The sequence below is a fragment of the Talpa occidentalis genome, unplaced genomic scaffold (genome assembly GCF_014898055.3).
Source record: "Talpa occidentalis isolate TD23 unplaced genomic scaffold, MPIMG_talOcc4v2.1, whole genome shotgun sequence".
Lineage (NCBI taxonomy): Eukaryota > Metazoa > Chordata > Mammalia > Eulipotyphla > Talpidae > Talpa > Talpa occidentalis.
This window is the reverse complement of record NW_026555331.1, coordinates 29476911-29492905: the sequence shown is the minus strand read 5'-3', so window position 1 is coordinate 29492905 and position 15995 is coordinate 29476911. Positions and strand designations below refer to the sequence as shown.

General features: G+C 38.1%; 1 protein-coding gene across 1 annotated transcript in view; it reads right to left on the bottom strand.

Moving 5' to 3' along the window:
* Positions 1-5805: 5805 nt before the first annotated feature.
* Positions 5806-15995, bottom strand: part of UBR5 (ubiquitin protein ligase E3 component n-recognin 5) — a 125295-nt gene continuing 115105 nt past the window's right edge. The window contains exons 55-59 of the mRNA XM_037503099.2: positions 15253-15408; positions 14862-14975; positions 12664-12808; positions 11360-11445; positions 5806-7983 (exon numbers count right to left, since the gene is read on the bottom strand). Coding sequence (XP_037358996.1) covers positions 7771-7983; positions 11360-11445; positions 12664-12808; positions 14862-14975; positions 15253-15408 — 714 coding nt within the window. The 3' untranslated portion in view covers positions 5806-7770. The remainder of the gene's footprint in view (positions 7984-11359; positions 11446-12663; positions 12809-14861; positions 14976-15252; positions 15409-15995) is intronic.

Genomic DNA, 15995 nt, shown 5'->3' with positions numbered 1-15995 from the left:
ACAACATGCACCTGTTTTGTTGACAGCTGTGTGGTGTGTGGTAAAAAGGACTGAAAAATAAGCTTGAAAGATATTTGAACCTGCCTTAGAGTGAGGGGTGACAGTTACCCCTTCTCAAGCAACAATTAGCACCCAAGTACTGGGTAAATTTTTATTTTACATATAGTAATTTTAACAGGTAAATAAATTCTATGCGGAAACTGAGTCTTTAAAGTTAGATAATGTCATAACCACAGACAGATAATTTATCAGACCACATGGCAAATAAACTAACAGCAAAAATTCTTATCACTTAGTTGTAGTGCCATGAAGGGCACAGTGCAGGTTTTCTATGATCCAAGCAGACGGGGTGAAGGAGAGAGTCTTGGTGCCCTCGGTGGCTTTTCAGGCTTTTATTGGGATTTCACTGAGTACGCGGCAGGCAATGGCTGGCAGGCCTCCAGTGCCCCCAGCAAGTCTTCTCTCTGGGCTCTCCAGCATTCTCTCGTGGCCTTTGCTTCTCTGCTCCTTTCGTTCTGCTGGCATCCTCTTGACACCACCCTTATAAGCCCCATCTCAACCCAGGTGAATCCCATCTACCTATACCCACACCCTACTCCAGGTGCCCACCATCAGGCATGCATTCAGGACCGCAGATCCATCATCAACCCTAATGATGGGAAGGAAGAAAAGCCTGATACTTTTTTACCTTACCCTACATTAGTCATCAAACAATATATATACTACATGTCAGGCACCAGACCTTGCTTGGTATTGAAGATACAAAAATTAGTTTATTAAAAAGTGGATCCTGGAGCCAAATCACGATGAGTATGAATTGTAATTCCCCCGCTTAATAGCCGTGTATACATTTGTAATGTCATACAAATTATTTAGCCTCTCTGAGACTCAGCTTCCTTATCTGTAGTATAATAAGTCCTTTCTTATAAGACTGTGATTGTACTTATTGGGTTGGGAGATTACTTTGATATAATGGAAACTTCTAAGTACACTATTAGAAGGCATGTAACACATGGGCAGATGAAATTGAGTTGTTTGAAGTCATGTGGTTTTTTAAATTAATTTAAATATACATCAAGGGGAAAGAAAAGAGGTAGCTAACATATTTATGATAAGGCATGGTAAGGAGATGAGGTAGAAAGGCCTTATTATCCAAATCCTAATGTTACTCAGTGTTCAGAGCTTGTTTTTGCTACATCAGCCTTCCTAGTTAGTAGTATTATTACAAGGACCGGAGTTGAGGATAAGCAAGGGGTCTCGGCAGATAGTATGTGGAGCCAACACACTGGATCTTTTGGAGAGATGCAAGAGTAAGTAGGTCTGGTCGAAGCTGTAATTTGCCATTAATTAGTCTGCCGACTGAGTTTTATCTGTTTCTTGGGAAGTGTCAAAAGGATGTCACTACTTGGTAGCTGATTTATGGATTAATAATTGTCAGTTTGGAGGTGACATGATCCTTACCTTATGAATATTTCAGATTTACTTGGTCCTCCCAGCTCTATTCGTGACACCGATTTCATTGTTTTATCTATGTTAAACTAAGATATGTTCCATTTATTCTATCTTTAAGATATCACAGGTTAATACTTGCTATTTATACTTAACACATTTTTTGTATCTCCTTATGTCTTACAAGCTATTTGCTCCCACACTTAGTTTTCTTCAATTTCTATGGCAGAATTTAATATTTTTAAATAATATAGTAAAAACACATTACAGTACTTACAATAGTACCTGGTGCATAATAGGCAGTTGGTATTTGTTTCCCTCAAAATATTTAAGTTAGTGGAGAGCAAATGTAAAAATAAACAAATAAATAGATGTGTATCTCAAAGATCTCTGGGAGTAAGAAGATCTACATCTTCATATAGCCACTATGGTGTATTTCCCCAAAATATCTGCAACAGTATTTCTAGTCCCATGTGCTGTTCCAGCATCTTGATTGTCCTTCCAAAAGATAGGGTCTATTTCCCCTCCTACTGTAGTCTGAATGTTTGTATCTTTCAAAATTCACATGTTAAAATTTGATACCCCTGAGCCTCCCCTGGTGGCGCAGGTGGTTGAGTGCAGCGCTGTGAGGCTGTCCACAGCCTCTGCAGAGCTGGTTCGATTCCGGCCACTGGCGAGAGTCCCACATGGTGCACAGACCTCTCCTGCCGCACCCACTGATCCCCTCAGCAGTGTACGTCGGTCCTTCTGCCTGTTCTGTTACACGCTCTGTCTCTGGTGAATTCTCTCACCCTCACCCCCACCCCTGGGATCTCTGGCCTGTACCCCAGCAGTGTATTTTGTCAGTCTGCCTGTTCCGTTCCTGGCTCTACCTCTGGTGAATCCTCTCACCCTCCCTCGCATCTGGCCTGTACCCCGGTTTTTGTGTAAATAAATATATAAATCTTTTTAAAAATAATAATAAAATAAAAGCTGATGCCCAATGTGATAGTATTAGGTAGGGCCTTCACGTAGTAATTCAGTCATGAGTGGAGACTTCATTAAAGTCCTGGTAAGAGACCGCAGAGAGCTTCCTCACTTTCTGCCATGCAAAGATATAGTAAGTTTGAACCCAGACAAGGGCCCTCATTCCATCATGCTGGCACCCTGATCTCCGACTTCCAACTTCCAGAACTATAAGAAATAAATGTTGATTATAAATTAGCCAACCAGAATAGACTACAGATGACTACAGTAGATTCCCTGATGGGAAGGCCTGGAACATAGCTGCCAAGTTAGACTGATGCTTGTAGCCCTGGGGGTCTACATACAGGTTAATAAAACTGACTCTCAACTAGGCTTTGCTTACCCTGTGGTAGAAGTAAATGCTCAGCATTCTGAAAGAATTTAAGCAGAAGATATTGCATCAACTTAGATGTCCCATGGCTGTTTCTTCAGACCAAGGGTCAAACACACTTTACAGCGTGTAATGTCCAACAGTGGGCAGAGATATCCTCCTCAGTTAACTTAGTCACAGTCGACATAAATATGAGTTGGGCTAAAAAGGATTGTTCCCAGCAGGGAATGTTTTGTTTCCTCTTGAAGCTAGAGACAGGGGAAATGGAGAGAGTGCTATTTTCTTCACATCACTTCAACTTTTTCTTCTTCCTACTTAAGGTAGTAGTCTTAGGACCAGGACTGCTGAACCACTAGGGCAGGAAACAGGGATGATTCCTAGGCAAGAAATCATAACTGTTTTTTAACTTTCATGTCACAATTCCTAAGTACATGATGAGTGGAGCAAAATGTGCCTTCATCCTGTCTGCCAAACTAGGACTAACAGAGAATTGGTGGAAAATTTCGGCACCTCAAAGTGGAAGAGAAGGAAAAATAGTAGCAATGGGTAAAGGAATGAATAAATGGGTGATGTAACAAGGGAAATCAATTATTACATTAAGACTTTGAAAGAGCCTCACAGCAAGAGGTACCTTTTATCTCAAAAGAGATGTGAAGCCCTTTCAGGGTAGTATCAAGATACTAGCATCTTTTGATCTTTATGCTTTTTTTTTTAAAAAGATTTATTTTTTTATGCATAGAAGAGCTGGGGTACAGGCCTGAGATGCGGGGGGTGAGAGGATACACCAGAGACAGAGTGGGGAACAGAACAGGAAGACTGACTGAAATACACTGCTGAGGGGAGCAGCGGGCGAGAGAGAGGTCTGCTGCACCATGTGGGTTGCTCCCTGGCCAGCCGGGGATGGAACTTGTGCTGCAGAGGCTGCGGATTGCTTCACAGTGCAGTGCTCAACCCCTTGCGCCACCAGGGAGGCCCTATGCTTGTTTTCTATGGGGGAATCTTACGTTCATAGCTATGATCGGCGGGGAGATGGACAAACTGATTAATAAACTTATTTGGTCTCTGTCCCAATTTCTAGCACTTTAGAGCTCCCAAAACCCTTAGAACTCCCAGTATCTTTGGTTATGTTAATGACTTTTGCACAATTCCTAGGATGGGGGTTGATTGCCAAGGGACACTATGTGATTAGAGGGCTGGAACTTTCAGTCCCACTCACCTACCTCTCACATCCAGGGAGGGATGAAGGCCTAGAAGTTGAATCAATCACAAATGGTCAGTGATTTAACCATGTCTATGTAATGAAACCACCATAAAAACCCATCACAGGGTTCAGAGAGCTTCTGGGCTGAACACATGGAGGTTGAGGATGGCACACTCAGAAGGGGCTTGGAAAGCTGTGCCTTTTCCCATACTTTGCCCTATGGTACCTTTTACCTGGCTGTTTCTAAGTTACACCTTTCTGTAATAAACCAGTGACCCAGTAAGTACAGTGACTGAGTTCTGTGAGCCTCTTTTATACAATCTGTGATTTATACAACCTGTTTGTCAGAAGTATAGGTAAAAACCTAGACCCAGCTTTGGCATCTTGAGAGGAGTCTTGTGGGACCTCATCTTTTACATGTGGAATCTGAAAGTATCTCTAGGTAGTGTCAAAGTTGAGTTGTGGACACCGAGTTGGCTTGGTGGTGCAGGAGAGCCCCACTCCCACACTGGAATTAGGTGATCACAGCTTACTATCATCCCTTCCGCAAGAGAGGACAGCCTGGTGTTTAGGAAGCTTGAGAATGCCTGGGGACTTCTCATTCATTAGCTGTGTAACCATAAGCAAGTGGTTTAACCTACAGTCCCTACACCATACAATAAAATAGTACATGTAAAACACTTGACACAGTGCCTAAGATTAATAAAAACTTAATGCTGCACAGTCACAGCAATCTAATAGCTTTTTACGAAAGGTAACATACTGGGCCTCCCCAGTGGCGCGGTGGTTGAGCGCTGGGTTGCGAAGCTACCCACAGCCTCTGCAGCGTCGGTTCGATCCCCGGCTGCTCCCCGGCCACCGGAGGAGGGTCCCACATGGCGCGCAGACCTCTCCTGCCGCCCACTGCTCCCCTCAGCAGTGTACTTCGGTCCTTCTGCCTGCTCTGCTCCCCGCTCTGGCTCTGGTGAATTCTCTCACCTTCCCGCGCTTCTAACTGTACCCAGTGCTCATATAAAATAAAATAAATAAATCTTTTAAAAAAAAAATGGGTAGAATTTAAAAAAAAAAAAAAAGGTAACATACTTATATTTAATCCAAGGGATCTTGACTTGAATAAACAAATCATTTTAAATTCATTTGTAATCAAACATTTAAGAGTATTAATCTCTACCACCTATATATGTAGGCTAAACATTCAAATTATTTGTAGTCACTACCCAGGCACAGTCTACTGAAGATATTTCCAACCAGCCTAACAGGAAGAACCTAGTCTGGTTATAAAAGGAAGGTTTGTCTGCACCAACAGGGGGGATTTATATTTATGAATAAGAAGGTACGCTCTTGGACAGTTTCAAAGGTATCATGAACACATGCTGTTTATGAGCAAAGATGAACTTGTGAATCAGAATGTGATTGAGAGGATGAGCAACGATTAGGTATGTGCATGAACAAGCTCTATGAGTTTTATACATACAGAACACAGAGCTACCGTCTTTAAAGGCAGATCTTTGAGTTTAGTCCTAGAAATTGCTGACTGCTTTAAGCACACAAAAAGATTATCTTTAGGAGTGAAGTATTTAGACAAATAGTGAAACCATATTAAAAAAAAAAACCCTGTCATGTCTACCTCTATAAGTTATTATACTGGATCGTCAATATTCAGATGATTTAGGGGAAGAATAAAAGTAGTAAAACTGAAAATCCTTGGTAAAGTTCATTCTTGGTCTTCTCTTCCTCAATTTTTCAAATCCACTAGATTTAATCACTAAACAAGACCAAAAGAGAACTTTATTTTACATAACTTTATTTTACATTTAGAACCATTTTATGCTTAAAAAAAAAAATTCACTTTGCTTTTAATATACCTAAAAGCATTTTAACCAAAATCTTGATTTAGGAAGACTTAAGACATTGTGCATTATTTTAAATATTTTCATTCTTTCAGTAACTATTAAAAATAATTTCACAATTAGGGTTTCAAATGTCCTAATCATATCTAGTTTGTTCTCATTTAATATTTTATCAATCCCATCATGTGCATACAGAAGTTAAGGTGATATATAACTATCTTTTTCAGATACATTGATGATAATCAGCTCTTAATCTAATTACTATTTCACTTATTCAGAAATAGTATTTAGACATAAAAATTCATGTCTTGCTTTGTAAAATAACCTTTGGTTAATTTACACAAATCTAATACAGCATGTGTTAAGTAATACAATGAGTTTCACTATCATTTTAGTTTTTAATATTTGTTGTCAGCAGGGTTGAAAATATCACATGGTTCAATCTTTTGAAGTTACGTAATGAAAGTATAGTGCCTTGGAACATGTAAAACATCCTGAAGGCCAAGAGTCCTATAAAGGAACTGAAAGGCAGGAGAGAGTCCAGAGACTCTTCTCATTTTCAAATATGTGAAGTGATGAGTTGAAGTCACTTTACGGAAGACTTAGTGAAGACGATAGTGTTTCTCATTATGTCATTGAAGAAAGCTAAAACCACCAGAATTTAGATACTGCTCCTAAGCTACATAATTTTAATGGATCATCAAAAAAGAACCTGTCGCTTAGTTATTAAGTAGAGGTTAACATGCTATGCCAAGTAAGGGTCACGCTTTACTTTCCCCACATGTAAAAAGAAAAGGGCCTGGCCAGCGCCATTCAGGATTCTCTGCTAACTGTAAAATGTGGACTTTTTTCTTAGTCCATGTGTATATAAACTTTCGGTTCTTTAAATCAAAAATTTTATGCACATAACTGTGTTGGTGTATTGCCCTTAGTTTAAAATGTACAACTATATAAATAAAAACTATTGTTTCTTCAATATTACTTGACATTCTTCTGTAATTTATTTAAAAAAGTAAATGTAACAAGGTACTTAAAAAAGGCTAAATACAAAAGTAGTTAAGCTGCTCACGAACATTTAAAATTTTCCAAAATGTATCTTCAATAATCATGATCTTATAAAACATTTTACAGTTATCAGAAAGTGCCCAGGCTGAGTTTACATAACTGAAATACCTTAATACAAATGTCTAGTTAGAACTGAAGTGCAGTAACCTCCTGTCTGACTGCTCATTGAAATAGGGATACAAAAGGAAAAAAAAAAGTTGATTGTGATAAAGTATTGTGCATTGGCCCCATCATATGTACAAAAAAGTGCCCTCAATCAAATGAACAAATTACATGCAAAATATTAGTGATATCATTTAATATTCTAGAGCTCAATGCAGCCAAAATATACTGTAATAAAAGTGGTTTTTTTCCTAGGTAGAAGTGATTTTGTCTTTAAGATCTGAATGTCAAGAACTTTTTACAAGTTCCATATACATGATACACAAATTGCAGCCAACCACAAATTAAACACCATAAAAAAGTTAAAATGAAACACAGAACATACTTAATTTTTTATTTTGAAATTCCCTATTCCCTCTATACAAGAACCTTTGCTGAAACACTTTCCACAAAGGCAGCAGTGAATATTCAGAACATTTTACATATTTCTCCCTCAGCAAAATGAAATCACAGTGAAATTATGTTGTTCTGCTGTCATCTTTGGCTGGGGTTAGACCCAGAAGTTGTTAACTAGCAAACCATTAATGTTGCTAGTGCTCCTCAGGCCTTTAAGCTACAAACTCAGCAAGGAATGTTTGCATTTAATCTCTTTAAGGTACCACCAGGGGGTGTGACAGCATTAACTTCCATAAACTTTTATAGACAAATGGAAAAAATCTACAAAATTAGCTAGTAATATTACACAGCAATACACATTTTTTTATACTCTACACAAAACCAAAATTCTTGGTCTTAATGGCGAGTAGCAATTTCTGTTTGAGAATCTGTTTAGAGGAATAGAGTGGGACGTAAAGTCGAGAAATGCAAGTGTTTGCAGTAGGGAGATGTTGATCATCTGGTGGTCGTATTGTGATTGAGGGCATAGGCTGAAATCCTTCTTCACTGGCTGGTAATGATGGGCTTGATGTCCAAAAGTAAACCTAAAAAGGAACATAATTATAGTTTTGACTTTTGACAGATTAACATTCAACCATTAAGTCTAACAATATACATAGAGCCCCACTCATGTTAAAACATACAAAGGTTTATTATTTTGAACTGGACTTTAAATTTATTTCTTGTACTGAAAAGGAGAGGTGCCATTTCAGAAGACACAGTGTCTATGTTTCAGGGGTCAATTTCTCATCTGTAAAATGAGACTACTGAAGCAAATTGTTCTCTAAGGGCTTTTCCAGTAAATAAATTCTACAGACTAGCTCTTCATGTAAATAAAGCACCAAAACAAAGTTCAAAATTCATACAGGTTATCAAAGAAGTTATTTTGCATCTTATTTACTAATTAGTGTATTCAATGCTACAGTGAGAGAGACAAGCACTGGGGATGTCAAAACCCATACACTAAGACACTGTGTTTATTACTACACATCTATTTTGTACAACACATCAATAGTAAAATGTTAGTCTCTCTTTTTAAAAACACTTTTCTTTTTAAAGATTTATTTATTTATGCACACAAGAGCTGGGATACAGGCCAGCAGTGTGGGGGGTGAGAGGATTCACCGGAGACAGTGGGGAGCAAAACAGGTAGATTGACTGAAATACACTGCTGAGAGGAGCAGCAGGTGAGACAGGAGAGGTCTGCTGCACCATGTGGGTCAGCTCCCTGGCAGGGCATCGAACTCATGCTGCAGAGGCTGCAGATAGCTTCATAGTGCTGTGCTTAACCTCATGAGCCACCGTGGAGGGCCAGCTTCTCCTTTTTACTTGAACATGCTTTCCTGGAATACTTTTTTTAATTAATTTATTTGTATATATTTTACATCATTGTCATTTTTATACAATGTGTGCTTTCTCCTCTCAGGTGTAGTCCCTGTAAAATTCCCACCACCAATTCACCTGTGCACCATCACCATAGTCCCCTTGTGCTCTTCCCTCCAGTTTTGAGTCCTCTCCCTCGCTTCCCCCCGCAGAATGTCTCTGATTTAGAGTCACTTGCTTATTTTTTTTTTATTTTTTTTTCTGATCCCTTATTTGGTTCCCCTATATTCCTCCTGTAAGTGAAACTATCCGATATTTTCCTTTTTCCTTTTGGCTGATTTAACTGAGCATAATCCCTTCCAGCTCCATCCATGTTGCTGTGAATGGCATGAGTTTATCTTTTTTGATCGCTTAGTAGTATCTGGAATACTTTTTTGTTAATATTTATTGTTACTAATACTTAACCATTCCTCATGGACCCTGACCTGTATAAGAACACACATATACCATTCCTCAGTGATAGTAAGAGAATGCCTGTTTCCGAAGGTAAAGCTCTTTAAATTTGATGCACTTATAGTGCATAACAAATATATCCACTATTCCAGAGTGATTCAGAAACCTAACCAAACCCTTTTGCTATTTCCTAAAATCTCACCTTGAGTTCTACAGAAGGAGGCAGAGTAGAAACTCTGTCAAGTGTCAGGGTCTGCAAAATCTTAAACTATGAAAGGACTGGAAGATACTTTTATCTAGAGAAAGCTGGTCCAATCCATTTACATTTTACAAATAAGCTTAATGTAAAGTAAAGATGATGCTAAAGGACTTTTCAGAATCTTTACTGGTGATTGTGAATATCCAAAAGGGAAATAAACTAAGTGATCTTACCCAGAATCCTAGAAACCTTATAGTTTACTAGACTGAAAAATCCAGGAGAAGAGTTTGTTACAGTGTATGTCCTTCAGTTCTTCCCCTCATACACATGCAGGATAAAAACAACACAATATATAAAACCAACACAATATACATCCTTTAATAAGGATGACCGCATTAGAGGAGGAGAGTAGGAGAGGGTGGCAGGAGGAAGAGAAAATACTTTGTTAAACTTCTATTTAAAACACAACTGTTGGGGCCTCCCCTGGTGGCACAGCGGTTGAGCGCTGGGTTGCGAGGCTGCCCGCAGCCTCTGCAGCGCCGGTTCAATTCCCAGCCACCGGCAAGGGTCCCACAAAAATAAATAAATAAATAAATAAATAAATAAATAAATAAATAAATAAAAAACAACTGTTAAGGCTTAAGCAATGTTAGTTCAAATTTAAGCTGTTAATGGGAAATTTTAAGACCTTTTCAGAGGGAGATTTAATTTGACTGACTGAAGAGAGGATGTACTGGTTTAAAAAGAGCAGAAAATTAAAACTAGCGAATAAACAAAAAACAGATATACTTAAAACTCAAACCAAATAGCCAATCATTTCTACTTCTGTCTTTGAGGCTGTTCTGGACCCAGCCCTATCTTAGGGAAATAAGGTACTCTGAATCCAAAGATTGACAACAGGTGAGAGAACCTAAATAAACTATGTGGATGCTCCTGAAACCAACAGGGACAGATATGGTACTAGACTGGTACGGACTTTAGGGTCTCTAAGGTCAGGACAGTCAAAATATAGGCAGTCTCCCTAGGGAACAACCTGAATGAAAATTACTAGCATAGCTTAAAGTCAAAAATAGAGCCAGGTGTCAGATAGGACCTTCTCAACAGCTTGCGTCATACACAGACGATTAAGGAGTACTAAAGCAGGACTCCCTCCCCACAAAAAAGTCATAGCCTGAACTGCAGGTAAACAAGAAACCATAAGTTTCGTGCAACCACAAGCAACCACTTATTCCCTCTCAAATAAATTGGAAAATATATCTAGGAAGTGGGTCATTATCTTGCAATCTAGTAGTCTGGTTTAGGTAACTGACAACTAAGGCTGGTTCCACGGAGAATGTCTTAGGGAACTGTAAGGAAGATGAGTAGAGAAGAGTGCTGGGGTTTTCTGGGAAACAAACGTCCCTCAAATTTCTCCAAGAAACTCTACTGCAGACTACTTTCAGGATTAAGGGACAGGTTGATTTGGTTACTTGAACATAGATTCCACTAATTAAGTGAATTTTTCACTATAATCAGTTTTTATTATCTAACTTATGATTCTAAATAACAGTAAAATTTAGATAATACCGATGCAACACAATTAAGCTTACTCTATTCCTAGTATAAAGATAGCAAATACGATTCAGAAATTTTCCAAAGACTTGCCACTAGTCAACAGGGTTAAGGATGTATAAAATGAGCAGCCAGCATATGTAAGCACTATAGGGAAATAAGAACATGCCTCAACACAAGTTGATATATATAGGTATTTTTCACTCTGGTTACAGCTTTATTAATACTTCAGGTTCTGCTCTAGGAAAAAAAAACCCAACTGCCTTTATTTCTTACCTTTTAATAATTTTTTAGCCAAGCTTACAATGACCTTTACAAACTTAAAAGGCTATCATATACAGTATTTGAAAAGTGTTATATTTTCTTCTACAAATTTTGTGAAACTTTTAACTTACAAGATCCTGTCGTTCTGTCATGCTCATCTTCTCTACTATTGACCAGAACCAACGCTTGAACTGCAAGAGCTTTTCAGCATTTTCTCCTACGAATAAAGAATATAATTCAATATACTATAGCAGTTAATTTTTAAAATATGGCTTATTATATTAAAATATTACTTAGGATGGGGGTCCTACTTCCTAGTACAGAAAATAAGGGTCATGTGCATAACATAAAACCTCTTCAGTTAGTCAATCCTGACTAAAGGTGAACAAGAAAAAGGAACCAACAGTCTGATAGTCTCGATTCTTCTCATAACCTTAAATCATGTTTCTCAAATTTTACTGCATTTAAAAGTCACTGGGGGACCTTTTTAAAATGCAGATTCTCATTCACCAGGTCTGAGGAATAAAAGGGGGTATGAATAAAGATTCTGCATTTCTAAAAAGCTTCCAAATACTGATGCTGTTGATCTTTTAGGATCTTTAGATATCTTCCCCCACCCCTACGTTTTTCATTTGTAATGGGACAAATTCTTATCTCTCAAGTATTGAAAACTGCTATCAAAAAGCAGCATAAAAACCAATATATAATGGCCTCTATATATTGCAATGCATGAAGGAAAAACAAAAAACTTATCCAAATTTAACTTACTATCATTTGGCAGAAGCTGTCTGCAAAATAGGAAAAATACAGTGGAAAAAGTTGGTACCTGCAAGTATACAATAATCTTGGACTATAGGTATAATCCTCTCATAATGAATTCCTTGGAGCTTCCAGTGTTTTACTTTATAGTCACAGCTAAAAAGTCTATTCCTAGACTACAGGACTTTGGAAAGAGTTGCTACAAATTAAGCAATGAAGGTAAATGTTATTCTAGCAGGATTATTACTACCTCTTTTTCATTCTTTCTAGATTCCCTATGTATTTGTTTGCTATTATGTCTTTGTGTATGTTGGATCCAGCTCTACAAAGCAATATCAACACAAATTCTTTAGAGAGTTTAGAAGACATGAATCAGGAAAAACCAATACAATTGTTAACATGGATTATTTGTCCTTAATGAACAATCGAGGATTTTTTTTTATATAGTTGGCCACTACAAGGAATTTTTACTTCTGTTTATACTAAACCTGTATTCTTTAAAAGAAAAATTAAGCAGTAAGAATTTAGAATAACCTAAAGCTAAGTCATCATATCTTAATCATCTTAAAAAAAAAAAGTAAAAAAAAAAAAAAATTAATACAGCATTTCCTAAGAATCAGAAACTGCCTAACCAAACTATTCAGTTTATTCCTCAAATCTTTAAACTTTTCCATACCTGATTCATCATTGAAAGAAGTAAAACTGATCAGCATTTGTACATTAACTTCACCACAACCATTTACCAAAAGCCTAAAATCTTCTGCCGTTAAATCTTCCAATGAATTTTTTGGAAGCACATCCAGTAGGCCTTTCCTCATTGCCTAGAAAATTTCAAAAATTACCCTTTTATTAGAATTAGTACTTTATCTTTCATGTGTTTATTTTTGTTAAAATGCAATATTCAATTATAGTCCCTCTAAGAATATCAGTTCTTATTTTAAACCATAAAGAAAAATATTAAGTTATATATTTTGAATTTCTTAACAGATCTTAGAGATTGGGAAGCCGGGGGCATGTGCATGTTGCTGTGAATACATTATAGTCTCAAAAGTCCAGTAGTTGTATATACCAGAAGTTAACTGAAATAATACATTATGTCAATAACAAATCATTAAAATAAATTTGAATAATTTCAATTTGTCGAAAGTGCTATCCTGTCAACATCCCGGGACAGTATAACAACACAACCAACCATCCTGAATACAAACCCAGAATCCAGAAGCATTCTAAGAAATTACCATGTGCCAAGAACGTTTCAAAAGACTTCCATTTAATTCTATCCTCATTTTGCAGAGAAGAAAACCAAGTTACGAAGAACCTAACTAGTTTGCTGGTGCCACACAGCTCAAGGATGCAGCCATGACTGGAATACATACAGTGCGACTTCAGAGCCTGTACAACTATTCCCAGCCACAGGGACCAGAGACACTTGACACTATAAAGTTCCAAATCTACACAAATAGTATTTTACTTTAAAACATGAAAACAGGGCCTCCCCTGGTGGCGCAGCGGTTGAGCACTGGGCTGCGAAGCTGCCCGCAGCCTCTGCAGCGCCGGTTTGATCCCCGGCCGCCGGCGAGGGTCCCACATGGCACAACAGACCTCTCCTGTTTCACCCGCTGCTCCCCTCAGCAGTGTTTCATCAGTCTGCCTGTTCTGTTCCCCACTCTGGCTCTGGTGAATTCTCTCACCCTCCTGTGCTTCTGACTGTACCCAGTGCTTGTATAAATAAAAAAAAAATATATATAAAAGATGAAAACACAGAAAGAGGAAAGGAGTTGTCATAACAGGCCTGATGTACTTTAGAAGGTCCGAAAAGGGGGATGGCTCCTGGCTGGCTTCTGGGAACTTCATTTACAGAATGTTCCCTATATTAGTAACTGATAAGGCTGTTTTGAATACCTAGGGCAATGAACCCTGCCTGTACCAGCTTGCCTACGTTCTTTCAGCGAACAATATTAAATATAAACGTACATTCCTCTGGGAGTCTGAATTTCAGTGACCATGGCTGGTTGTGCAGGCAGAAAATGCTTATGGGACTGGCCACTAATATAAACCCTTAAGTCAGACACTTAGGCATGCTATCCTAGGCCTAAGTACCGCACATGTGTTGTTGTGATTCAAAGTTAGAAGAAGTATTTCTCTATAACAACCCATATCTCTCTCTTCAAAGAGAGAGAACTTTGAAGCCTGCATCTGAATTTCTCAAGACTGTCGGATGTCCTTTTGTGATGCATTTCACAATAAACCGTTAAGTGCATCTTTAAGTCCTAGGACTCTGTCTAGTGGGTCACAAAAACTATGATCCGTCACAAGACCACAAACCAATAGTAATTTCAAGCTTACCAAATCTTTTTAAAATTACATGTTTTTTCCAAGTAGTTATACCCAAAAGTTAGTGAACACTAGGTCTAGATTCAGGTGTTTCACTGTAAATAATAAATTCATTATGGTTTAAAGATTTTGACATTTTGGGTCTCCCTGGTGGAGCAAGGGGTTAAGCACCACACCATGAAGCAATCTGCAGCCTCTGCAGCACGAGTTCGATCCCCGGCCAGCTAGGGAGCAACCCACATGGTGAAGCAGACCTCTCCTGCCTCACCCAGTGCTCCTCTCAGCAGTATGTTTCAGTCAGTATGCCTTTTCTGCTTCCCACTCTGTCTCTGGTGAATCCTCTCACTCCCCCCCCGCCACCCCGCATCTCTGGCCTGTACCCTACCTCTTGTCTGCATAAATAAATAAAAAGCTTTTTTAAAAAATAAAGATTATGACTTTTTAATGAGTAAACTGAATATAGTGTAAGCTACTTAACCACACAGAAAGACATTCTAATAATCTCATCAAAGAAAGCAACGCTTTCTATAAAACACTTACATGTAATGGCTGTTCCGCAACTACCAACATTCTGTGTTCTGCATATTTCCGAACATACTCATACACGTTCTGAGGCGTGACTGGTATATTTACACCATTAGGAATAAGTTCAACCTGTGAAAAATTTAGTGGTGCAATTTTGTCAAAGCAGTTAATTAACAGTTCATTAAACAGTTTCCTAAAATGCTAAAATCTAAAGACTGTTCTGTATTTGACATATTTAAGAGAAACAAGCATTTTAGACCTAGTAAGTATACTAGCTATCTCTTCTCGCTAAGCCTATCTCCTACTGTGTCTACTTCAGTTCCAACCTATCTAAATTTTTCTATATATAACAAGCACAAAAGACCAAATTCTCTTGCCAGAAGCAGAAAATTATATATTTCTTTACCTGTCCTCCACCCTCTTCCTTACACAGATCAATGGCAAATGCCAAATCCATTGCTGAGAAAACAGCATCAGCATCTGAACTCTGAGAAGCGAGGATAAGTTGCCGCAAACTCTCATACATCACAGGGTCAAAAAACGCAAAATCATGCCAGTTGACCTAAGAAGTAATCACATGAGACCCGATTATAAAAGAAATATCTTTACTGAATTCATTAGCAAATTAAAATCTGTAATGAACTTACATAATCTGAAGATATACTGATAAACTATAATCTTCCACTAAATATGTAATAAGTGAGTTAAAATTTAATAAATTGTTGGCTCTGATAACATTTAATTTTTTAAAAAGGTTTATTTTAAATTATGCATATAAGAACTGGGATACAGGCCACAGGTGCTGGGGGTGAGAGGATTCACCAGAGACAGAGTGGGAAGCAGAACAGGCAGATCTTCTGAAATAGACTGCCTACGGGAGCAGTGGGCAAGACAGGAGAGTTCTGCTGCGCCATATGTGAGTTAGCCACCTGGCCAGGGATCAAACTCAGGCCATGGCAGTAGATAGCGCTGAGACTAAACCCTGAGCCACCAGGGAAACCCAGTAACATTTAATTTTTGAAGTATAAAAAGTGTAGTGGTGTTAAGTTTATATTTTTCAAAGTAATCATTTGCAAAATCCAGCACTAATTATTAAATAGTGATTAAGCAGAACTAAATTTACATCTATTTAGTCTTGACAATAACCAT